The sequence below is a fragment of the Salvelinus fontinalis genome, chromosome 40 (genome assembly GCF_029448725.1).
Source record: "Salvelinus fontinalis isolate EN_2023a chromosome 40, ASM2944872v1, whole genome shotgun sequence".
Classification (NCBI taxonomy): Eukaryota; Metazoa; Chordata; class Actinopteri; order Salmoniformes; family Salmonidae; genus Salvelinus; species Salvelinus fontinalis.
In genome coordinates, this window is record NC_074704.1 from 19,155,563 (window position 1) to 19,182,982 (window position 27,420).

At 43.1% G+C, this 27,420-nt stretch overlaps 1 protein-coding gene across 1 annotated transcript in view; it reads right to left on the reverse strand.

The window, feature by feature from the left end:
* Positions 1–3,386: 3,386 nt before the first annotated feature.
* Positions 3,387–27,420, reverse strand: part of LOC129839288 (solute carrier family 2, facilitated glucose transporter member 5-like) — a 72,159-nt gene continuing 48,125 nt past the window's right edge. The window contains exons 3-12 of the mRNA XM_055906598.1: positions 19,467–19,627; positions 15,442–15,566; positions 14,446–14,591; positions 12,898–13,030; positions 12,443–12,630; positions 9,158–9,268; positions 8,427–8,528; positions 8,059–8,119; positions 6,267–6,394; positions 3,387–5,884 (exon numbers count right to left, since the gene is read on the reverse strand). Of these exons, the coding sequence (XP_055762573.1) occupies positions 5,633–5,884; positions 6,267–6,394; positions 8,059–8,119; positions 8,427–8,528; positions 9,158–9,268; positions 12,443–12,630; positions 12,898–13,030; positions 14,446–14,591; positions 15,442–15,566; positions 19,467–19,627 (1,407 nt within the window). The 3' untranslated portion in view covers positions 3,387–5,632. The remainder of the gene's footprint in view (positions 5,885–6,266; positions 6,395–8,058; positions 8,120–8,426; positions 8,529–9,157; positions 9,269–12,442; positions 12,631–12,897; positions 13,031–14,445; positions 14,592–15,441; positions 15,567–19,466; positions 19,628–27,420) is intronic.

The window sequence follows — 27,420 nt, forward strand, 5'->3', positions numbered from 1 at the left end:
TGCGTGAGTGCTGGCCTGTGTGTGTGTGTGTGTGTGTGTGTGTGTGTGTGTGTGTGTGTGTGTGTGTGTGTGTGTGTGTGTGTGTGTGTGTGTGTGTGTGTGTGTGTGTGTGTGTGTGTGTGTGTGTGCATAGCAAATCTTATTAAGAACACTTTCCTTCAAATCCACCCTGTTTCCCTCCACTCACTCTCCACCACCGCTCTCTGAAAAAAGCCCCTCCGAGACGCCTTCCCAGCAGCCTCTGTAACTAATGACAGCCCTGGACAGATCTGACAGTGAGCTGTGTCTGTATATTGTGCTTAATATCATCATAATAATGAGAGCAAATTAGAACAATCAATTTCCACGGGCTGGTGCTTGATTGGATGAGAAGGGGGAAGTGACAAGGGGTGATCCATCATTCCACGGACCAGTCACATTAAGGGGAGCGCCGGGGAGTGTGGTGGGGGCAGGTGGGCTGGGCTGGTGGCCAGTAACAGCCAATAGGGACGAGGCTGAGGAGAGCGAGGAGGGCAGGGCTAGGAATTAGACGCAGTGTTCTAGAAGCAAGCGTTAATTCAGCTGTGCATCATTTTTTACAGTATATATTTTGCTCTCCATGACAAAAGTCCTTTTAAATGACAATAACGTTGTGTAAACACAATCAATTACTTTGCCTCCAGCCAGCAACAAAACTACCATCACTCTATATTTTAACATCACCAATGACCTTGCTCTCACCTCTGACCTTAGGACCACCTCCAATTCAAAACAACACATTCTGAAAACCATGAGATTGAGTTTCACTTTCAAATCCCAGACTAAGCAGATGTGGCATTTCATCAACTACTTCTCTATTTCTCTCTGTTGAGAGACTCAGTCAGTCGCTTGACAGCACGTTTCCATTGCGGCCCCAGTCGGTGGTTCCCCGGCCCGTCTGCAGGAGCTGTGTGTGCAGATGGAAGCAGCAGCCTAGGGGTTAGAGAGACAGGGAGCAGCACCATTTCCCATCATCTGATCTACCATAATGCTCCATTACACCAGGCTGCGTGACAATACCTCCGGTGAACTGTCACCAGACCTTTGCTTGAAAATGGCTGCAGAAAACAGGCCTGTGCGTGGCTGAATATAACGTTTGAGGTAGTTCTCTGAAGATGTTTACAGGAGGGAGACGTTCACCTTACCATAAGATATGATTTAAAGGGGCAATTTGGGGGTAACAGCTAAGAATTTGTGCACACAACACCTCAAATGGTTGTAGCCTACCAGATTAGAAGTGCAGTTGATGGAAGTTTAACAGAGAAACCACTATTGAATATGTAGTCTGGAGCAGTGGAGTGGGCCCTGTTCAAAAGTAGTGCGCTACATAGGGAATAGGGTGGCGTTTGGGACACTGCCCTAGTCATGATGAAGGTTGTGTCTGATCTTGCCTGATTGACTACCCAAACGTAAAATATGACGTATATTGTGACTTGTCAGGGCTGAAAAGTATGATAACACCATGATGCACCATAACCAAAGACAGGAAACATGTTCAAGCATATTTATTCATGTCATTTACATACATTTGAAGACAAAGTACTTTTTAGTCAACCCTCTACAATAGATGTTGCAGCAATAGTTAAAGACATATTCAAATATTCAAAATGTGAATACAATGATTCTAAACAAATCTATAGTTACTTTGATACTCGGAGTGTATGTACAGTGGCTTGCGAAAGTATTCACCCACCTTGGCATTTTTCCTATTTTGTTACCTTACAACTTGAAATTAAAATAGATTTTGGGAGGGGGTTGTATGATTCGATTTACACAACATGCCTACCACTTTGAAGATGCACTTTTTTTTGTGTGAAACAATAACTTGAGTGTGCATAACTAATCACCCCCCCAAAGTCAATACTTTGTAGAGCCACCTTTTTCAGCAATTACAGCTGCAAGTCTAGGGGTATGTCTATATAAGCTTGGCACATCTAGCCACTGGGATTTTTGCCCACTCTTCAAGGCAAAACTGCTCCAGCTCTTTCAAGTTGGATGGGTTCCGCTGGTGTACAGCAATCTTTAAGTCAGACTACAGATTCTCAATTAGATTGGGGTCTGAGGTTTGACTAGGTGATTCCAAGACATGTACATGTTTTCCCGTTAAAGCCCTCGAGTGTTGCTTTAGCAGTATGCTTAGAGTCATTGTCCTGCTGGAAGGAGAACCTCCGTCCCACTCTCAAATCTCTGGAAGATTGAAAACAGGTTTCCCTCAAGATGTTCCCTGTATTTAGCGCCATCCATCATTCCTTCAATTCTGACCAGTTTCCCATTCCCTGCTGATGAAAAACATCCCCACAGCATGAGGCTGCCACCACCATGCTTCAATGTAGGGATGGTATTCTCGGGGTGATGAGAGATGTTGGGCTTGCGCCAGACATAGCGTTTTCCTAGACAGCCAAAAAGCTACATTTTAGTCTCATCTGACCAGAGTACCTTCTTCCATATGTTTGGGGAGTCTCACACATCCCTTTTGACAAACACCAAAAGTGTTTGCATATTTTTGTCTTTAAGCAATGGCTTTTTTCTGGTCATTCTTCCGTAAAGCCCAGCTCTGTGGACTGTATGGCTTAAAGTGGTCCTATGGACAGATACTCCAATCTCCGCTGTGGAGCTTTGCAGCTCCTTCAGGGTTATCTTTGGTCTCTTTGTTGCCTCTCTGATTAATGCCCTCCTTGCCTGGTCTGTGAGTTTTTGTGGGCGGCCCTCTCTTGGCAGGTTTGTTGTGGTGCCATAATTCTTTCAATTTTTTAATAATGGATTTAATGGTGCTCTGTGGGATGTTCAAAGTTTCAGATATTTTTTTATAACCCAACCCTGATCTGTACTTCTCCACAACTTTGTCCCTGACCTGTTTGGAGAGCTCCTTGGTTTACATAGTGCTGCTTGTGTCACGTCCTGACCTTAGTTCCGTTTTTGTGTCTCTATTGTAGGTTGGTCAGGGCGTGAGTTGGGGTGGGCAGTCTATGTTCTTTTATCTAGGTTGTTGTTTTTCTATGTGTTTGTCCTGGTGTGGTTCCCAATCAGAGGCAGCTGTTTATCGTTGTCTCTGATTGGGAGCCATATTTAGGTAGCCTGTTTCCCATTGTGTGTTATTGTTTCCTGTGTTAGTGTTTCTTTCATATTCCAGGACTGTTTCGGTTTTAGTTATCATTCACTTTGTTATTTTTGTATTTTGTCGTGTTCAGTTTTATTATACTATCATGGACACTTACCACGCTGCATATTGGTCCGATCCTTCATACTCCTCGTCTGAAGAGGAGGAAAATCGTTACAGCTTGCTTGGTGGTGTTGCAGACTCTGGGGCCTTTCAGAACAGGTGTGTATATATACACTGAGATCATTTGACAGATCATGTGACACTTAATTAAACAAAGTTCACCTGTGTGCAATTGAAGTAATTCTGTGACTTCTGAAGGTCATTGGTTGCACCAGGTCTTATTTAGGGGCTTCATAGCAAAGGGGGTGAATAAATATGCACACATCACTTTTCCATTTTTAAAATTTATTTTAGATTTTTGAAAGAAGTTATTTTTTTCAATTCACTTCACCAATTTTGACTATTTTGTGTATGTCAATTCCATGAAATCCAAATAAAAATCAATTTAAATTACAGGTTGTAATGCAACAAAATAGGAAAAATGCCAAGGGGTTGAATACTTTCGCAAGGCGCTGTATAAATATATACAGTACCAGTCAAAAGTTTGGACACCCCTATATTCCACAAATTAACTTAACAAGGGACACCTGTTAAATTAAATGCATTCCAGGTGACTACCACATGAAGCTGGTTGAGAGAATGCCAAGAGTGTGCAAAGCTGTCATCAAGGCAAAGGGTGTGTAATACTTTTTTGGTTACTACATGATTTCATATGTGTTATTTCACAGTTTTGATGTCTTCACTATTATTCTAGGTACAATTTAACGTACGATATACACTGAGTTTACAAAACATTAAGGACACCTGCTCTTTTCATGACATCGACTGACCTGGTGAATAGTAGGTGGTAGTAGGTGTCAGGCGCACCGGTTTGAGTGTGTCAAGAACTGCAACGCTGCTGGGGTTTTTAAACACTCATCAGTTTCCTGTGTGTTTCAACAATGGTCCACCACCCAAAGGACATCCAGACAACTTGACACAACTGTGGGAAGCATTGGAGTCAACATGGGCCAGCATCCCTGTGGAACGCTTTCGACACCTTGTAGAGTCCATGCCCCCACGAATTGAGGCTGTTCTGATGGCAAAAGAGGGTGTAACTCAATATTAGGAAGGTGTTCCTAATGTTTTGTACACTCAGTGTATAATGTATATATCCTCCTACACACTTTCTTGTGCATATCTGTTTAACATGTACAATATAACGTACAATATATAACTTATCCTGCCTCGGAATATGGAATGACTACTACAGTAGCCACATTTACAAACTCTCTTACGCAAAAGAGAGAAGAAAAAATACATAAACAAGCAAACTCAAGTTATTGGTTCTCTCTTCAGCTAAGCAAGGTAAACATGATCAGAGACACTGTAACACTTGGAGCACCTTCTTATGATGCCTTATAAAGGATCATAGCACCTTATAATGTGCTAGGAATATGTTGTTAAGGCATTATAACACCTGATAGTGTTTCTAAAACTATACCGTCCACATGATGTGGACTGACCTCATGTTCTGTCAAAACCAGTGATCAGGAAAATGGTAAACGTCAGATACTGCATTCATATCATGATACTGTTGCTGTGTCAATAAATAAATACATTCCCTCTATACTGTAGGAAAGGTTTTCAGACAGATTGAGAGAAGAAGACTTTCAGCGTGATTCACGGAAAGAGAGGCACATATAACTGAGAGGAGAGTGAAACCTAATGGTTGTAGACGTGCTCACTTCCAAACAGTTCATAGAGTCTATGTTGGTTACTGTACAACTGGTAACATTAAATGTTACATTTAGGAACGGTATGGAGATAGAGTTCTGTCCAAAATGTTTTTCATTTACGTGGATATGGACATAATTAAACTTAGACACCATTGAGAAAACATTAAAACACCACCACACATCTCACACACTATCCTAGAGGTCTTCCATAAGGGGGTTTGTGGTGGTAGACTGACACAGGTACACCATGAACACAGATCCAGAAGAAGAACGAAATGAAATACTGAACAATGAATCGAAATAGATGGTTTTTCTTTGTCTGCATTAACTGGGCAGGGAAAAGCAAAGTCCACCAATTCCACCACATTGCTTTCACCTATTCTGTCCCACCGGGCAAAAACTGGTTGGATCAACGTTGTTTCCACGTCATTTCAATAAATCAATTCAGTGTGCTGACGTTGAATCAACGTGGGAAACTAATTGGATTTGCAAAAAGGGCATTTTGGCTTTTTTTTTTTTTTTAAACTAACTTTTAACCTAAAGCCAATATCATGGTGACATTTTATGTTGATTTCACATTGACTTCACGTTAGTTGACAACTCAACCAAATGGAAATCCAAACTAGACGTTTAACTGACGTCTGTGCCCAGTGGGGTGTTTTCAGATCAGTACAGATGAAGAGACACTTTTAGACTACCCACGTCTCTATCGCTCTCCCTCTCCCTTTCCCCTTCTCTACTTCTTCTTCTCCATCACTTCGTGCTCCAGGTCGACGGCACCATAGCCGTTCATCTTGGCTAGTTTGAGGTTTTTAGCGACGCCCAGTTCGCTGCTCTCCTCCTCCAGCATGCCGTTCCTGGCCGCGAACATCTGGCTGATCTCCACAAACGTCTTGTTCTTGGTCTCGGGGACGATGAAGAAGACGTAGGCCGCCACTGCCATGCACACGCCAAAGAACACCAGGTAGCAGTAGGCCCCTGCCGACATCTGGGGGTGGGGAAAGAGTGGTTTGCTGAATGAATTGATTATTAGAGGGAACAGGAACAGAACACCATGCGAATTGGATCTTCAGACGAGGGCACTTATTTCATTAAAACATTTGCTACTATTTGCTAATATACTACTGCTATACTGCTACTATACTACTGATATATTGTTACTATACTACTGATATACTACCAATATGCTACTAGTATACTATCACAATACTAATACTATACTGCTACTATACTACTGCTTTACTACTACAGATGAGTTCGAGGGAATAGGGAGCTGGATCGAGAGCTGGCGTGAAAAAGGCACGACTAAAATGCCAACATACAGCGGTAAAACGTGCGTACAGGAGTAATTGTAGGCCTGTAGTTCTGACCTGTAGGAAGGGGAAGACAAAACCGATGGTGAAGTTGGACAGCCAGTTGAGGCATCCAGCCACGGTGTAGGCAGCCGGACGATGGGACTGTTTAAACAGCTCTGCTGTAATCAGGAAGGGTACTCCAGCTACACAGGGACAGACACACACACACAATGAGACACATTGGCTGCATTTAGACAGGCAACCCAACTCTGATCATTTCTCCACTAACTGATCTTTTAACCAATCAGATCAACTCTGAAAAATATGTGAAAAGATCTGATGTGATTGGCCAAAAGAACAAATAGTGGAATGAATATCAGAATGTGTGAACACAGCCATAGTCTACAAAATATACTTTTCAAGCCATGATAGAATCACATCATGGGCTACTAGTTATAGTCACATGTGAAGTTGGGCAAACTACCAAACCACTGATATTGATAACAGCAAGACTTTAGAGTAAGTAAGTACATTGAGGATTGAAACCACCATTATATTCCATCGGTGTAAAACAGATGTATGATCTTAATTTGATCTGTATTGTCACAGCCAAGTAATCTTGCAGCAACAGAATTTGAACATTTAGTCCATTATATTGCCTGATTGGTATTTAGGCTATTATGCTGGCCAAAAGTAGGCTACATGAAAAGTACAATATTGTCAATATAACCATGTGTTAGTGTGGGGATTCAGTGAATCACAAAGCTCATCTGAAAATTCCCAGCAACAAAGGAGTGATCAAATTAAGGTCCTACATCTGTATCAATATTTTAACTCTATAATATGTAGAATCTATAGACGGTTTCATTGCTCCAAATATCTAATTCATCATGGTTAGAAATGAGAGATATTATGAATGAGGAATAATACATTAGTAAAAGCCTAATGATGAACGTGTCAAGTTTAGTCCACATTATTTGAGCATGATAATGACATGGGGAGAAGAATTGATAATATAGTCAATAAGTAGGGCTCTGCAATTTGTCTACATCTGCAGTACTATGAGCTCCTTCACATTGTTTATGCAAGTTTTTGTCTCAAGGAGGCATATTCATCACACACACACACCAAAATATTCATTATGAACAATGAGCCATTGTAAATCTAATTGCGGCAAACAGAAAATCCTCATCTGAGCTTGATGTATGGATTTTGCCTGCTTGACGGATTACATTATGTAAACTGGTGTTGGTCTAATTCATCATGCTTATAGCCACCATCAACATTCTAATAAACTGTTGCGTTCAGCCGACGAGCCACAAACAAATGGGTGTAAGAATGGATGTTCCTGTTACCGTGGCAGTTATGATTTCCTCATTTAGTGGATTAATGAAATACAATAGAGTAGCTATTTATGTTGGGTCAACAGTGAGGGGAGTTTTGGCTGCCTTTCCTAGAGCACTTCTATATTCCACCACCAGAGAGCAGTGTTTCCTAGTTAGAAAATAACAGGCTGTGTCTATTGGATAAAGTGGAACGTTCAAAGTGCTATAGGTATCCTAGAGGTTAATAGTTTTGGGTCAGTAACTGAAATGTTGCTGGTTCGAATCCCTGAGCCAACTTAGTGAAAAATCTGTTGATGTGCCCTTGAGCAAGACACTTAACCATAGTTTCTCTGGATAACAGCATCTGCTAAATAACTTAAATGTACTTCTCAGAGTAGCATTATAGCCCCTTGTGCTAAAAGAAGAAGTACCCACTCGTCTACTGAGAGAGATATACATCCTGAATATAGAACCTTGTTTTGAAGGAGAGAAACAGAGACAGAGATAAACAAACAAGCAGACCACCAGGGTAGATGTCTTACCTGGTCCTATACAGAAGCCAGCGATGATCCCCACCACACAGGCAACACTGATGTAGTGGGACTTAATGGGCATTGAATGGAAGCATAGGACAGTCATTATCAGAGACCATAGGACAGTCATCACATTACAAATAATAGACTGACTGGTTACTGATTGTACTCATTAAAGAGACAGTGAAAGACACAGAGACAGTAACACAAAGAAGTCTGCACGATTCAGACTAATAGTAATGAAGATTGCATTGTTCTTCTATAAACTGACCTGAAATCAGATTTTCTCTTTTCACAGAAAATGCAGAATTCCAGGTCTGGCGAACTGATCCTAGACCTGTGTCTATAGGGGAGGATTCATGGGTAGATGAATGTACCTGGAACATGAGGGACAGCGTGATCCCTGCACAGCAAATTCCCATGAAGGTGAATCCACCAATCATCAGAGGTCTTCTGCCCAGCCGTTCAATGGTGAAGCACTGGAGGCGGGACAAAGAAGAACAAGTTATTTCTATTGGCTGACGACTTAACATGTCAAGGTTATGCTTCTGCATGGGAAAAAATGGCAAACTGCTACCCAGAGACTGTTTCTTGGAATAGCTCAGCACCCAGTAGTATGTCCACTGACCTACATGTCTCTTTAGAAACTGTAGTCATGGCCTGCATCCCAAATGACACCCTATTTCCTTTGTAGTGCGCTACTTTTGACCAGGGCCCAAAGGGGGATATATAGGGAATAGTGTGCCATTTGGAACAGACATGGGCTGAACCAGAGCCGTGCTGTAAAGAATGTATACATAATTTACCGTATATAATATAGCTGTGGTTTGACTATAGTATCGCAGTGGATATATGCTTAACAGTTCCTGAGGGCCTTATAGCTAAAGTACAGGCTTGTCCAAAAGGAGTGTGGAAGTGAGTATTACCACCAGCTACCAGACAATAATAATAACACCTCAGACTAGAGTAGGCTAGCTAATGTTAGCCTGGTTAAACCAGACGGAATGCTTCACTCGCCTATGAGAGCAGCTTTCAGTCTGGTGAACCAGGCTAAGCTAGCATGCTCAGCGGTTGTGCTCACACAGTAATCCAATGACAGCTTGCTTACCCCTACGCATCCAGCGATAACCTCGATGGCTCCGGTTCCAACCGTGGTGTACTGGATCTGAGGGACTGGGATACCTGCGTTCTCAAAGATGGTGTTGGTATAGAACCAGATCTGAAGAGAGAGAGAGCTGTAGATCAGTAGCTGAACTGTGAGTAGTGAACATGTACATTGTTGAATACACATACAACGTTCAGCTAATGGTCATTCTTAAGCTCTTATTACTCATGGCTGATTCATCATAATTGCTGTCATAACCATCCTAAATCCCATCTGTCAAATCAGATATATTTAATCAATGCTGTGGTCCAACATGTCAACGTTGGCTTATAGTATTCCCAGTCAAATGAATGAATGTCAACAACACACATCCTCTAATACGGACAAGTTCAGGAAAAGTAGATGAAATGCACACATATAGTTGGTTTCAGTAACCCATCCACCATCCACACAGTAACTATTCACCATCCACACAGTAACCATGCACCATCCACACAGTAACTATCCCCCATCCACCTTCCACACAGTAACTATCCACCTTCCAATCAGTAACCCATCCACCATCCACACAGTAACTATCCACCTTCCACACAGTAACTATCCACCATCCACACAGTAACCATCCACCATCCACACAGTAACCATCCACCTTCCACACAGTAACCATCCACCTTCCACACAGTAACCATCCACCTTCCACACAGTAACCATCCACCATCCACACAGTAACCCATCCACCATCCACACAGTAACTATCCACCTTCCACACAGTAACCATCCACCATCCACACAGTAACCATCCACCTTCCACACAGTAACCATCCACCTTCCACACAGTAACCATCCACCATCCACACAGTAACCATCCACCTTCCACACAGTAACCATCCACCTTCCACACAGTAACCATCCACCTTCCACACAGTAACCATCCACCTTCCACACAGTAACCATCCACCTTCCACACAGTAACCATCCACCTTCCACACAGTAACCATCCACCTTCCACACAGTAACCATCCACCTTCCACACAGTAACCATCCACACAGTAACCATCCACACAGTAACCATCCACCTTCCACACAGTAACCATCCACCTTCCACACAGTAACCATCCACACAGTAACCATCCACCATCCACACAGTAACCATCCACCATCCACACAGTAACCATCCACCATCCACACAGTAACCCATCCACCATCCACACAGTAACCCATCCACCATCCACACAGTAACCATCCACCTTCCACACAGTAACCATCCACCTTCCACACAGTAACCATCCACACAGTAACCATCCGCCTTCCACACAGTAACCATCCACCTTCCACACAGTAACCATCCACACAGTAACCCTCCACCATCCACACAGTAACCATCCACCTTCCACACAGTAACCATCCACCTTCCACACAGTAACCATTCACCTTCCACACAGTAACCATCCACCATCCACACAGTAACCATCCACCATCCACACAGTAACCATCCACCATCCACACAGTAACCATCCACCTTCCACACAGTAACCATCCGCCTTCCACACAGTAACCATCCACCATCCACACAGTAACCATCCACCATCCACACAGTAACCATCCACCATCCACACAGTAACCATCCACACAGTAACCATCCACCTTCCACACAGTAACCATCCACCATCCACCTTCCACACAGTAACCATTCACCTTCCACACAGTAACCATCCACCATCCACACAGTAACCCACCACCATCCACACAGTAACTATCCCCCATCCACCATCCACACAGTAACCATCCACCATCCACACAGTAACCATCCACCATCCACACAGTAACCATCCACACAGTAACCATCCACCATCCACACAGTAACCATCCACCATCCACACAGTAACTATCCACCATCCACACAGTAACCATCCACCTTCCACACAGTAACCATCCACCATCCACACAGTAACCATCCACCATCCACACAGTAACCATCCACCTTCCACACAGTAACCATCCACCTTCCACACAGTAACCATCCACCTTCCACACAGTAACCATCCACCTTCCACACAGTAACCATCCACCTTCCACACAGTAACCATCCACCTTCCACACAGTAACCATCCACACAGTAACCATCCACCATCCACACATATGGATTTTCCACCCATTCATGGAAATATGTCACATCCACACATGGTATTTGCCAGTCCCTGTGTAGAATTCTGATTGGACTTCTAGAATTTAGTATCACCAAGCAGGAAATGGGTTGCAAAGACCTCCTCGGAATTCTAAAAGGTGGACATTGGGGTTCTTTGATATGACATTAGAGCTGTTGTGCTCCGTGTCTGGAGCAGCAGCGACAGGAGAAAGCAGCATAGCGTGGCCGTGCTGTGAGATGGGGACCAGCATGAGACCATGTACACGAGTGCCTATCCACATGGGGCTGAAGGGCCAAGGGCCAATGTCACTAGGATCAGTGTGTGTATGGGAATCCATTTGGACTATGAAACGAGCATGTGTGTGTGTGTGTGTGTGTGTGTGTGTGTGTGTGTGTTTCTAGGGTGTATTGTATTGTACAGCAATGAGGACCAGTGTGTGTGTGTCTAGGGTGTATTGTACAGTAATGAGGACCAGTGTGTGTGGGTCTAGGGTGTATTGTACAGTAATGAGGACCAGTGTGTGTGGGTCTAGGGTGTATTGTACAGTAATGAGGACCAGTGTGTGTGGGTCTAGGGTGTATTGTACAGTAATGAGGACCAGTGTGTGTGGGTCTAGGGTGTATTGTATAGTAATGAGGACCAGTGTGTGTGTGTCTAGGGTGTATTGTACAGTAATGAGGACCAGTGTGTGTGGGTCTAGGGTGTATTGTACAGTAATGAGGACCAGTGTGTGTGGGTCTAGGGTGTTGTACAGTAATGAGGACCAGTGTGTGTGGGTCTAGGGTGTATTGTATAGTAATGAGGACCAGTGTGTGTGTGTATAGGTTGTATTGTACAGTAATGAGGACCAGTGTGTGTGTGTATAGGTTGTATTGTACAGTAATGAGGACCAGTGTGTGTGGGTCTAGGTTGTTGTACAGTAATGAGGACCAGTGTGTGTGTGTCTAGGGTGTATTGTACAGTAATGAGGCATGCCCCTGCTTTGTCACTCAGCACCAGTGGTTCTAAGTGAGGCTGTAATATATAGTGGTGGTGGTGATAGGGGCATATGGTGTATCCACACACACAGGGACACACACTCTCCTGCATGTATGCATGAATGTATGGACAAACACACACACAAACACACACAATGACCCACCGCGTCGATACCGGACAGCTGCATGCCGATATTAACCACCACTATAGTGATGACCTGCCATCGGACGCTCCGGTCCTTCAGCAGACCGATGACCGACACGGTCTGGACCGAGGACATGGACCTCTGCTCCTCCTGCATCTCCTCGATCTCTGCCTGGATGTTCGCTTTGGACCGGTACCACTTCAGAGCTGGGGAGAGAATTTCACTTTACTAGACTGGTGAGTACAGCACAGCTAGGGTTGTATACAGTATGGACAGTATTGAAATACAAGTCTTTGTTGTATTGGTCTGTGGTTACAGCTTTCCCCCAAAAAACGAACAAACAGAAAATCTGCATCTCTTCATATAATACTCCTTACAATAGCAATTCAGGTCTTTTACAGTCTACTCTATATGCCAAGAAAAGAAAGAAAGAACTATCAACTATATCCTCCTAATGGACGGAGCCTCCTCACCTGTGATGGTGGCGTGGACATTCCTCTTCTCTATGAGCAGGTACCGCGGGCTCTCTGGGAACCATGGCAACAGCATCAGCTGGAACATGGTCGGGATCACCACCAGAGACAGGAAGAGGGGCCAGTGCTCTTCCTGTTGAGGGGTTAGAGGCCAAATGATATAGGGTCAGCAAGAGATCAATATGAGTTTCTTTTAAAAAAATTATACAGTGTATAACAAAGTTTGAAGGAAGGTAGGAACTCTCTGGAATAAAAAGCAGCCAAATAGTGTGCTGAATGGAGATGATCCTAAAAGATGAGTCTACCACGTGGGTCGATGCTATTGACTGATCTGATTACTGTAGAACTGGGACACACTGCACATGTATTCAGATTACATTCCTTGATAGTTCCGCCTTGAGAGGAGGATATCGTTTCTCCAAAGAAAAGTCTGAAATAAAATGAATGTCACATACACTTCTCTCATTGCAGAGTAGTTTTAATATACCTCCAATGTTTAGGCTTCACCAGCACGTCACAGGGTGAGTTTATTCTGTTAAACTCCGAGCGGTTGATTTGGGCCCGGTACAGGGCCCGGAAAGTACTCCCCCCCCACATTTCTTTAAATTAATAAATAGGTCAGAAAATAGTGACATATCATTTGAAAGACATAGCCATTGTCTTTTTGGAAATTTAACTAAAATCTTACTAATGGCAATGTCATAAGAATCCCCCCCCCCCCCCCCCCCCATAAAGGCCATATATCATGGATATATTCATAGAGTATGCAATGTAGGTCAAGTCACCAAAAATAGTGAATGGGAAAAGTTTGGAACAGTGACTCACTACCCTAACCAGACGCAACTGGTTTCACGTGGCCATGAGACGTCATGTGTTCTCGTATCTAGTGCACGAACCAGGAATCAGACAGAGGATATATTTACATCAATGGATAGGTAGAGACTTCATCTTTCTCTCCATATGCATATAATTCCTGTAATACGACAAATGAAGGCATGGAACTTTGCACAAGCCCTACGCTTTTAAAATGGCTGTGTTCATGTTTAGAGTGCCACCATTATTTAAAATGTATACATATTTTTGGGAAATAGTAAATAGTAACATATTTGATTTCAAGCCTAGACTTTAAAATGTCTTATTCCCGACCCCCCCCCCCCCCCCCCCCCCCCCCCCCTCCCGCCCTCCGTGAAGAAAAACCAACAGCAAAAAGAAAATGTACATTTCAAGGGGTTTAGGCCTGCTGCATCTCGGGCTCTGTTTTAGTCCATTTTTTTCACCTGTATCAGAATCCCACAGTTCCTTCCTTTGTAACAGTACTAAGCATGTGTTTGTAGGATTTATAGTTCGGAAACCGAAATGTACTTTATGAGGGTAGTATACAATATTATGCAGGGTTTAGAAAATGCCACCAGAGGGCGTCAGAATTTAAGAGGTTACGTTTCGTTTGTCTTTACCTCACCAAAAGTTCATTATCTATTTACGCCAAGGAAAGACCAACAAAGAAGATTAACTATGAACTAAGATATTAAAGATAAGATTTTACTGCACCTTTCCCAGTAGTTCATGTAGACCCAGGATCTGAGCGATGAAGACTCCTAGACAGATAAAGATGCTAGGCACAAGGCCCAGGAAGCCTCGCAGGTTCTTAGGTGCTATCTCCCCCAGGTACATTGGAACCACACTCAGAGAGATACCTTGTGGGAGGGGAACAGAGGTTAGAGGTGCTATCTCCCCCAGGTACATTGGAACCACACTCAGAGAGATACCTGGAGGGAGGGGGATAGAGGTTAGAGGTTCTATCTCCCCCAGGTGCATAGGCACCACACTCAGAGAGATACCTGGAGGGAGGGGGATATGGACATTACACAGAACAGATTCAGCATTAGCAGTTAACCTTACAGCTAGCATTGTTGCTGATAAGAGCTGATAATGTGTTGTAGAGCAACAGAAATAAGCCCTGATTCATTCAGATAAGTAAAACACAACACACAGAAATGCATATATCAAATGTATTTATTTAAAGCCCTTTTTTACATCAGCAGAAACCAAGCCTAAAACTCCAAATAGCAAGCAATGCAGATGTAGAAGCACGGTGGCTAGGTAAAACTCCCTAGAAATGCAGGAACCTAGGAAGAAACCTAGAGAGGAATCATGCTCTGAGTGATGGCCATTCCTCTTCTGGCTGTGCCGGTTGGAGATTATAAGAGTACATGGTCATTAAGGCTAGATCGTTCTTTAAGATGTTCAAACGTTCTTAGATGACCAGCAGGCTCAAATAATATAAACAGCGGTTATAGAGTGTGCAACAGATCAGCTCCTCAGGAGTAAATGTCAGTTGGCTTTTCATAGCCAAGCATTCAGAGGTTGAAACAGCAGGTGCGGTAGAGAGAGAGAGAGAGAGAATACTTGCGTCAGGTGTCAAGTTACGTACAGTATGTGTTATGAATGCCTTATGATTACCCACTCAAATAGTGTTTCCTAATCCTTACTCAACATGTTAAGGACGGTAGAACGTAGTGGTATTATTCTCTGTTACTGCATTACCTGAGTGTACCCCTGTGATGAAGCGTCCAACAATGATCATCTCTGGAGAGCCGAAGGTCCTGCTGAAGCCCATGAAGGCTCCAGCTATAAACACCAGACATGTGATTCTCACCAGGGTCCCTTTCCTGTAGACAGCAGAACAATCAGCCTGAGAAACCTTCGACAAACCTTAAACAAACCATTTGCTTCAATGTACTGGAAGTCCAATATCCTCAAACACCCGATTTAAATGTAAGACTTTCGTAACGCAAAGAGATGTAGCCTAAGTATGCATAAATGTCTGAATGATTTCCAACATATATCATTTTCTACAGAGTAAATCAATAGTTTTAGATGTTTGACCAGTTTTCCATTGACTTATTTTCCGTTCCCCATTTTCGCAAAAATCTTAATCAAAATCCAGTTCTCGTATTGTGAACTTTTTTCACATTCTGCTGCCTTAAAATGAAATCTAAAAAGGAATTCAATTTGATTTATTTTCATACACATCTAAACAACTTACTCCACATTTTCAAAGTTATAGAACATTTTCCAAATTAGGAAAATATTAAATATCATAAAATGGATAAGTCTCCACCCCCCTTAGTTAATACTTGGTTGAAGGACCCTTGGCAGCCATTACAACTGTGAATCATTTTCATTAAGATTATACCAACTTTTCACAACGCTTAGGACAACTTGAAAATCAGAGACAAGGTTTGAATATTGTTGCCCATCAATGATTCCCAAACCAAATTTAATGAGCTAGAGCAATTTTGACCAAAAACAATGAATATACAGTATGTTCTTCTAAGAGTTGTGCAAAGTTGACAGAATCTTATTCCAAATGATTCACAGCTGTAATGGCTGCCAAAGGTGCTCCAACCAAGTATTACCTCAGGGGGGGGGGGTGGAGACTTATCCATTTATGAATGTTCTATAAATTTCTTCCACTTTGAAAATGTGGAATAAAGTGGAGTAAGTTGTGTAGATCTGTAGGGAACATATATACATTTTAATCCCTTTATAGATTGAATATTATTAAGGCAGCAAAATGTGAAAAAAGTTCAAGGGGGTGTAGACATTGTCAGGCACTTGCACCAACAAGAGTGGTCACAGACGAATGTGACTGTCATTTAGTTGTTTACTGATCAGTCAATGACGTTATGTCAAAGACGTTATAAAAACAAAGAGAGTCGCACACTCCATATGTATAACCTCTCAGTAATTGATTGGGTAAAAACACACCAACGTTTGGGCATCACTGTGCCTTCTTCAGGGTAATGTCATAAATGCTTGAGCCAGGTTATGTAGACAAACAGTGCAATTAGTGCAACCAATGACAATAGTGAGGGGTGTGTCGTAATTGCTAGGTTGAGCAGAATGAATTGAGCGAAACTGTTAAAAAGACCCACAGCATATTGAATATATTATTTAATTGTTATCATTAGCATTAGCATAACATTAGCATCAACATACGTACATTGTTTCATTTAATGTCACCCACATATTTCCAATTTCACTCAATGTTTTTGTGACATGTATTCTTTTGGTTCAACCATAATGCACAATAAGCATAATCAACAGGGGACACATATTGGGTGTACTCCGATAAGCTGTAGAAAGAATATTTTCATTTACAAGACCTGTTCACAGAAAATATAATTGGTCATAAGAAGGGCCTGAGATCAAAGTCAATATTCAGACCACTAGGGGTTAAAGTTTAGATAGGATATCCAGTAAGCCTCTTTGTAGTAGTAGGATCTCCATGTTACCTCCTCTCCTTGGTGGAGCAACATGCTCAGTGCCTGTGTATTTGAGGGAGGAGATTGGATAGTTAGCTTCAACAAAGTGAGCTGCTACTGAATAGTCAGTGTTCTGACACCTGATTGAGCTGCTACTGAATAGTCAGTGTTCTTACACCTGATTGAGCTGCTACTGGATAGTCAGTGTTCTGACACCTGATTGAGCTGCTACTGGATAGTCAGTGTTCTTACACCTGATTGAGCTGCTACTGAATAGTCAGTGTTCTGACACCTGATTGAGCTGCTACTGGATAGTCAGTGTTCTGACACCTGATTGAGCTGCTACTGAATAGTCAGTGTTCTGACACCTGATTGAGCTGCTACTGGATAGTCAGTGTTCTTACACCTGATTGAGCTGCTACTGAATAGTCAGTGTTCTTACACCTGATTGAGCTGCTACTGGATAGTCAGTGTTCTGACACCTGATTGAGCTGCTACTGGATAGTCAGTGTTCTTACACCTGATTGAGCTGCTACTGAATAGTCAGTGTTCTGACACCTGATTGAGCTGCTACTGGATAGTCAGTGTTCTGACACCTGATTGAGCTGCTACTGAATAGTCAGTGTTCTGACACCTGATTGAGCTGCTACTGAATAGTCAGTGTTCTGACACCTGATTGAGCTGCTACTGAATAGTCAGTGTTCTGACACCTGATTGAGCTGCTACTGGATAGTCAGTGTTCTGACACCTGATTGAGCTGCTACTGGATAGTCAGTGTTCTGACACCTGATTGAGCTGCTACTGAATAGTCAATGTTCTGTCACCTGATTGAGCTGCTACTGGATAGTCAGTGTTCTGACACCTGATTGAGCTGCTACTGGATAGTCAGTGTTCTGACACCTGATTGAGCTGCTACTGGATAGTCAGTGTTCTGACACCTGATTGAGCTGCTACTGGATAGTCAGTGTTCTGACACCTGATTGAGCTGCTACTGAATAGTCAGTGTTCTGACACCTGATTGAGCTGCTACTGAATAGTCAGTGTTCTGACACCTGATTGAGCTGCTACTGGATAGTCAGTGTTCTGACACCTGATTGAGCTGCTACTGAATAGTCAATGTTCTGTCACCTGATTGAGCTGCTACTGGATAGTCAGTGTTCTGACACCTGATTGAGCTGCTACTGGATAGTCAGTGTTCTGACACCTGATTGAGCTGCTACTGAATAGTCAGTGTTCTGACACCTGATTGAGCTGCTACTGGATTGTCAGTGTTCTGACACCTGATTGAGCTGCTACTGGATAGTCAGTGTTCTTACACCTGATTGAGCTGCTACTGGATAGTCAGTGTTCTGACACCTGATTGAGCTGCTACTGAATAGTCAGTGTTCTGACACCTGATTGAGCTGCTACTGAATAGTCAGTGTTCTGACACCTGATTGAGCTGCTACTGAATAGTCAGTGTTCTGACACCTGATTGAGCTGCTACTGAATAGTCAGTGTTCTGACACCTGATTGAGCTGCTACTGGATAGTCAGTGTTCTGACACCTGATTGAGCTGCTACTGGATAGTCAGTGTTCTTACACCTGATTGAGCTGCTACTGAATAGTCAGTGTTCTGACACCTGATTGAGCTGCTACTGGATAGTCAGTGTTCTGACACCTGATTGAGCTGCTACTGAATAGTCAGTGTTCTGACACCTGATTGAGCTGTTACTGAATAGTCAGTGTTCTGACACCTGATTGAGCTGCGGTGTTCAGCTATGCATGGTTTTACTTGTCTTTTCGTTTGTCCAATGTAGGCTTTCCCACATGTACAGGTGATGAGATGGATTACTCCCTTTGTCTTGCATGAGATGATCCCCCTAACAGGGATTTTTTGACATATGTGGGTGTCTGAAGAAGGATGTTTTTGTAGTGCTATTGCACTGTGCGCATGAGCCACATTTGTAGTTCCCATTTGGAATGGGTGTCACTATTTTTATACATAACCTGGTTCAAGCATTAGTTACATTACCCTGAAGGAGGCACAGTGATGCTGCAACATTGGTGGGTTTTTTAACCAAATAAATGACTGAGAGGTTATAGATATGGACCGTTCTACTCCATTTCCATAGCTTACAGTTTATTCTCTGTAAGTCAGCACCTCTACACTAAATCATTTTCTCTGGGTGTGCGCCAGCTCATGCTTTTTATTATGTCAATGGCGTTATGTCAATGGCGTTATGTCAATGGCGTTATGTCAATGGCGTTATGTCAATTATGGCTGGAGGGGCAAGTCTAAGATTTGGGGCTAAGTCTTACCTTCCAAATCTGGTGACTAGTATGCCCACCATGAGGCTGCCCACCATGCCCCCGATGGCAAACACAGACACGGTGACGGAGTAGAACAACGTAAGCTTCTTGTCGTCCAGACCCGTCCCGTTCCTTGCTATCATCGTCTGGTTGTAGAATGCCTTGATGTACTGGGAGAGGAGGAAGAGAGGGAGGAAGAGTCAAACATACCGTAGATACCATGTCAAGTCAGAAGAAATTGCTAGAAGCAGACGCCATTGTATGGTTGCAAAACTGCTTTATCAAATCAAATTTTATTGGTCACATACAGGTTAGCAGATGTTAATGTGAGCGTAGCGAGATGCTTGCGCTTCTAGTTCTGACAGTGCAGTAATATCTAACAAGCAATCTAACAATTCTCCAACAACCTAATATACACAAATCTAAAAGGGATGAATGAGAATATATACATATAAGTATATGGATGAGCGATGGCCGAGCGGCATAGGCAAGGTGCAATAGATGGTTATCAAATACAGTATATACATAAAAGTATATTATATACATTTTTTTTTTTTAAATAATAATAATAAAAAATAAAAAACAGACCTCCATCCTATGTTATCTTGCTACCGATAGCCAGCTACCCGGCCAGCTGTCTGGATCGCCGTGACCCCAACCAACCTCTACTTATGATCACCTCTCCTTATGATCACTCGATTAAGCATGCCTCTCCTTAATGTAAATATGCCTTGTCCATTGCTGTTCTGGTTAGTGTTTATAGGCTTATTTCACTGTAGAGCCTCTAGCCCTGCTCACTATATATCCAACCTCTCAGTTCCACCACCCACATATGCGGTGACATCATCTGGTTTCAATGATGTTTCTAGAGACAATATCTCTCTCATCATCACTCATTACCTAGGTTTACCTCCACTGTATTCACATCCTACCATACCTTTGTCTGTACATTATTCCTTGAAGCTATTTTATCGCCCCCAGAAACTTCCTTTTACTCTCTGTTCTAGACGTTCTAAACGACCAATTCTCATAGCTTTTAGCCGTACCCTTATCCTACTCCTCCTCTGTTCCTCTGGTGATGTAGAGGTGAATCCAGGCCCTGCAGTACCTAGCTCCACTCCTATTCCCCAGGCGCTCTCTTTTGATGACTTCTGTAACCGTAATAGCCTTGGTTTCATGCATGTTAACATTAGAAGCCTCCTCCCTAAGTTTGTTTTGTTCACTGCTTTAGCACACTCTGCCAACCCAGATGTTTAAGCCGTGTCTGAATCCTGGCTTAGGAAGACCACCAAAAATTCTGACATTTTCATCCCTAACTACAAGATTTTCAGACAAGATAGAACGGCCAAAGGGGGCGGTGTTGCAATCTACTGCAAGGATTGCCTGCAGAGTTCTGTTCTACTATCCAGGTCTGTTCCGAAACAATTTGAACTTCTACTTTTAAAAATCCACCTCTCTAAAAACAAGTCTCTCACTGTTGCCGCCTGCTGTAGACCACCCTCTGCCCCCAGCTGTGCTCTGGACACCATATGTGAACTAATTGCCCCCCATCTATCTTCAGAGCTTGTGCTGCTAGGCGACCTAAATTGGAACATGCTTAACACCCCAGCCATCCTACAATCTAAGCTTGATGCCCTCAATCTCACACAAATTATCAATGAACCTACCAGGTATCACCCCAATTCCGTAAACACGGGTACCCTCATAGACATCATCCTAACCAATTTGCCCTCCAAATACACCTCTGCTGTTTTCAACCAAGATCTCAGCGATCACTGCCTCATTGCCTGTATCCGTAATGGGTCAGCGATCAAACGACCTCCACTCATCACTGTCAAACGCTCCCTGAAACACTTCAGCGAGCAGGCCTTTCTAATCGACCTGGCCGAGGTATCCTGGAAGGATATTGATCTCATCCCGTCAGTAGAGGATGCCTGGATATTTTAAAAAAATGCCTTCCTCACCATCTTGAATAAGCATGCCCCATTCAAGAAATTTAGAACCAGGAACAGATATAGCCCTTGGTTCTCTCCTGACCTGACTGCCCTTAACCAACAGAAAAACATCCTATGGCGTTCTGCATTAGCATCGAACAGCCCCCGTGATATGCAACTTTTCAGGGAAGCTAGAAACCAGTATACACAGGCAGTTAGAAAAGCCAAGGCTAGCTTTTTCAAGCAGAAATTTGCTTCCTGCAACACAAACTCAAAAAAGTTCTGGGACACTGTAAAGCCCATGGAGAATAAGAACACCTCCACCCAGCTTCCAACTGCACTGAAGATAGGAAACACTTTCACCACCGACAAATCCACTATAATTGAGAATTTCAACAAGCATTTTTCTACGGCTGGCCATGCTTTCCACCTGGCTACTCCTACCCCGGTCAACAGCACTGGCCTCCCCTCTGCTACTCGCCCACGCCTTCCCCATTTCTCTTTCTCCCAAATACAGTCAGCTGATGTTCTGAAAGAGCTGCAAAATCTGGACCCTTACAAACCAGCCGGGCTAGATAATCTGGACCCTTTCTTTCTAAAACTATCTGCTGAAATTGTTGCCACCCCTATCACCAGCCTTTTCAACCTCTCTTTCGTGTCGTCTGAGATTCCCAAAGATTGGAAAGCAGCTGCGGTTATCCCCCTCTTCAAAGGGGGAGACACTCTAGACCCAAACTGCTACAGACCTATATCTATCCTACCCTGCCTTTCTAAGGTCTTCGAAAGCCAAGTCAACAAACAGATTACCGACCATCTCGAATCCCACCATACCTTCTCCGCTATGCAATCTGGTTTCAGAGCTGGTCATGGGTGCACCTCAGCCACGCTCAAGGTCATAAACGATGGCCTCCCGGGTGGCGCAGTGGTCTAGAGCACTGCATCGCAGTGCTAACTGCGCCACCAGAGTCTCTGGGTTCGCGCCCAGGCTCTGTCGCAGCCGGCCGCGACCGGGAGGTCCGTGGGGCGACGCACAATTGGCATAGCGTCGTCCGGGGTAGGGAGGGTTTGGCCGGTAGGGATATCCTTGTCTCATCGCGCTCCAGCGACTCCTGTGGCGGGCCGGGCGCAGTGCGCGCCAACCAAGGGGGCCAGGTACACGGTGTTTCCTCCGACACATTGGTGCGGCTGGCTTCCGGGTTGGAGGCGCGCTGTGTTAAGAAGCAGTACGGCTGGTTGGGTTGTGCTTCGGAGGACGCATGGCTTTCGACCTTCGTCTCTCCCGAGCCCGTACGGGAGTTGTAGCGATGAGACAAGGTAGTAATTACTAGCGATTGGATACCACGAAAATTGGGGAGAAAATGGGAAAAAAAAAAGTAATAAAAATTTTTTTTTTTAAAAAGTCATAAACGATATGTTAACCGCTATCGATAGGAAACAGTACTGTGCAGCCATATTCATTGACCTGGCCAAGGCTTTTGACTCTGTCAATCACCACATCCTCATCGGCAGACTCGACAGCCTTGGTTTCTCTAATGATTGCCTCGCCTGGTTCACCAACTACTTCTCTGATCGAGTTCAGTGTGTCAAATCGGAGGGTCTGTTGTCCGGACCTCTGGCAGTCTCTATGGGGGTGCCACAGGGTTCAATTCTTGGACCGACTCTCTTCTCTGTATACATCAATGATGTCGCTCTTGCTGCTGGTGAGTCTCTGATCCACCTCTACGCAGACGACACTATTCTGTATACTTCTGGCCCTTCTTTTGACACTGTGTTAACAACCCTCCAGGCGAGCTTCAATGCCATACAACTCTCCTTCCGTGGCCTCCAATTGCTCTTAAATACAAGTAAAACTAAATGCATGCTCTTCAACCGATCGCTGCCTGCACCTGCCCGCCTGTCCAACATCACTACTTTGGACGGCTCTGACTTAGAATATGTGGACAACTACAAATACCTAGGTGTCTGGTTAGACTGTAAACTCTCCTTCCAGACTCACATCAAGCATCTCCAATCCAAAGTTAAATCTAGAATCGGCTTCCTATTCCGCAACAAAGCATCCTTCACTCATGCTGCCAAACATACCCTTGTAAAACTGACCATCCTACCAATCCTCGACTTCGGTGATGTCATTTACAAAATAGCCTCCAAAACCCTACTCAATAAATTGGATGCAGTCTATCACAGTGCCATCCGTTTTGTCACCAAAGCCCCATATACTACCCACCACTGCGACCTGTACGCTCTCGTTGGCTGGCCCTCGCTTCACACTCGTCGCCAAACCCACTGGCTCCAGGTCATCTACAAGACCCTGCTAGGTAAAGTCCCCCCTTATCTCAGCTCGCTGGTCACCATAGCAACGCCCACCCGTAGCACGCGCTCCAGCAGGTATATCTCTCTGGTCACCCCCAAAACCAATTCTTCCTTTGGCCACCTCTCCTTCCAGTTCTCTGCTGCCAATGACTGGAACGAACTACAAAAATCTCTGAAACTGGAAACACTTATCTCCCTCACTAGCTTTAAGCACCAGCTGTCAGAGCAGCTCATAGATTACTGCACCTGTACATAGCCCATCTATAATTTAGCCCAAACAACTACCTCTTTACCTACTGTATTTATTTATTTTGCTCCTTTGCACCCCATTATTTCTATCTCTACTTTGCACCTTCTTCCACTGCAAACCAACCATTCCAGTGTTTTTTTACTTGCTATATTGTATTTACTTCACCACCATGGCCTTTTTATATTTTAATTTATTTATATATATTTTTTGTTTGCCTTCACCTCCCTTATCTCACCTCACTTGCTCATATTGTATATAGACTTATTTTTCACTGTATTATTGACTGTATGTTTGTTTTACTCCATGTGTAACTATGTGTTGTTGTATGTGCTACCTTGTGCTTTGCTTTATCTTGGCCAGGTCGCAATTGTAAATGAGAACGTGTTCTCAATTTGCCTACCTGGTTAAATAAAGGTGAAATAAAAATAAAATAAAAAAATACATGTGATATGAGTAATGTAAGATATGTAAACATTATTAAAGTGACATTATTTAGAGTGGCATTGTTTAAAGTGACTAGTGATCCATTTATTAAAGTGGCCAGTGATTGGGTCTCAATGTAGGCAGCAGCCTCTCTGAGTTGCTGTTTAACAGTCTGATGGCCATGAGATAGACTGAAAAACAGCTTCTATGTACTGAGGGAGGCGAGGAGAAGGAGAAAGGGTAGAATGTAGATAAGGAAGTCATATCAACACAATAGAGTCTAGAAGTGATGGGATCAACAGACAATGCCCCGGCCTTTATTTTCTAACTATTTACATGTGTGTCTTTTGGCATCGTCATATTTGTATGTAACATTTTCGTTCCCTTTTAAGAGAGATTATGAAGGAAAATCTATTTTCACTCAATTTCAGTGCAGGTATATACAGTGCATTCGGAAAGTATTCAGACCCCTTCACTTCTTCAACATTTTGTTATGATACAGCACCCCAAAAGACTCGAGGGTGTAATCGCTGCCAAAGGTGCTTCAACAGTGTCTGAATACTTATGTAAATGAGGTATCTGTTTTTTATTTTTAATACATTTCTAAACATTTCTAAAAAAACTGTTTTTGCTTTTTCATTATGGGGTATTGTGTGTAGATTGATGAGAATTTGTATTTATTTAATCAATTTTAGAATAAGGCTGTAACGTAACAAAATGTGGAAAAAGCCAAGGGGTCTGAATACTTTCCGAATGGACTGTACGCCTGGCTATACACTATAATACAATTATGACAATGGCGGCTTAAACGCTGTCGTCTGACATCAGAACAGAGGTCAGGAAGGGCCAGAGAATAAGGTAACAACCGACCATTACAGACTCATTGAGTTGAATGGCTTAAATCACTTGGCTGTAAGTTGAAGTCAAATCCGATTAGTGAGCTCATAGCCTAATGTACAGTATACTGATAGACTTATGTTATTCCACTTCCTTATTTAAAGTAACACAATGAGGTTTGAGGTTTGCACGTAATGCTGTTCCAAAAATACATGCAGCATACTGTATAGGTGAATCTACCACACACACGTCATGTACAGTACCATGCAAGTGTTGATCACAGAACACTTGTTTCGGTGCTCTCCCTTTAAAAACAGACAGGCACATATCCTTTAGCTGGCCCTTTGATAAAGCAGATGACACATTTTTTCTGATTGAGTCAAATGGAGGGTTTTTGGATCATGATGTAGGAGAAAGAATGAATCCTCTCCCTTTTGGGGAAAAATTACACATTATGGAGTCAAATAGACCACATCCTAGTCTTCCATGTGACTATACTCTTAGGGGGAAAAAGTCTATCTAGAGCCTAAAAGGCTCTAGATATAAAATAAAATAACCCTTCGAAAAGGTTGAACCATTTTAAGTTCCATGTAGAATCCTTTCTACAGAGGGTTCTACATCAAACCCAAAAGGGTAGCTTCATGGAACCAAAAATACTTCTCCTTTGGGGACAGCCAAATAACCTTTTTGGAACCCTTTTTTCTAAGAGTGTACCTCTCTCTCTCAGGTCACGGCTAAAATTCAATTCCAGGGCCTCCTTTCCTGTCCTCTTTTTCTAATACTAGCCTCTCTCCTTCTCTAATGACATTGTTGTCTCTGAATCAGCGTGGTGTTACTATTATGTCATTAATTCATCTTCTCTCTGCCTCTCTCTAGCCTTAGCTGAAACAGAGCAGCAGAATACAACTCTCTCAGTGGAAGAGACAGAACTGGGTTCAAATACTATTGGAAATCATTTGAAACACGTAAGCTGGGCTTGATTGAGCTTGCCTGGCACAATGGAACCAATAGAATAGTTGCAAAAGTGCTAAACTCACTCATCCGACAGTCCGGGTAGACTAAAACAAGCGGGCAAAGTATTTGAAAGATTTCAAATCGGATTTGAACCCAGGTCTGTGAATAGACACTACAGTCTCGTGACAACCCATTTGGCAGGAAGGAGGGTCATTGACGGCCCTGATTCCCCACCTGACTTCCACAATAGTGCCAAAAGATTACCACCGATTTGTTGGTGTAGTGTCAGACAATTTTTCTGCTTGTTTTCCCGATGTGAAAGACTAGGTTGTGTTTTGGAGCCGTGCACATTTCTAATTATACTGTATGTCCACTGGGGAATTTGAAGCAAGGACATTAAAAGGAGGGAACCAACAATTGGAGCAAGGGATTGTGTGACAGGGATGTAATCGATAAACATTCCTGAAATGGTTGTAAGAAGAGACAGATTTGTGGACAGATTTGACAATGGGATTGAAATGAAAAACGTTGCAATATCCATCATTAAAGAAAACAACCCTGTCATCATCATCATCATCATCATCCCCATCGTCATCATCATCAACCACAAGAACAGTAACATCAGGTATCCATGAGACAGGGAGGTGGTAGCATTTTCACTCATTGTACCATGCAACAATGCGTCATGTATGGCCTGAAGTGTCTGTGGGTTAGAGATGAGTATGATGTCTCTCTTCTTTAACGCCCAGGAAGCTCTGATTCAAACTCCCATTAGACAGCTCTGCAAGCGGCCACCGGTGGGTAGCCTAGCGGTTCGAGCGTTGGGCCAGTAACCAAAAGGTCGCTGGTTCTAATACCTGAGCCGAAAAGGTGAAAATCTACTATGGCTGACTCTGTAAAAAAAAATCAAAATCACTGCATCATCTCTAACCCAGAGACACTGGGCTGATTCAACTTCAGATACCAATAATCGCTGTGGAAATGTGTGATTATATTGTCTATGGAAGTATACGTAAATGGCCATTGTGTGTTATGTTTTTATGACACCATTTTGTCTCCATTAGACAAATCAATTTAGCTTATAAGATCTCTATCCAAGTCTAAGATGGAAACGCTCTGCAGTAGCAGGCCTTACAACGTCAACCGTTCCCATTGTGGAAATAACACGGTCTAATGTGAGGCTGACTGAATTGACACAGTTCACACTGAACTGGTTCAACCATCCAGGTCAAAACAAATCTACCACAACCAGGAA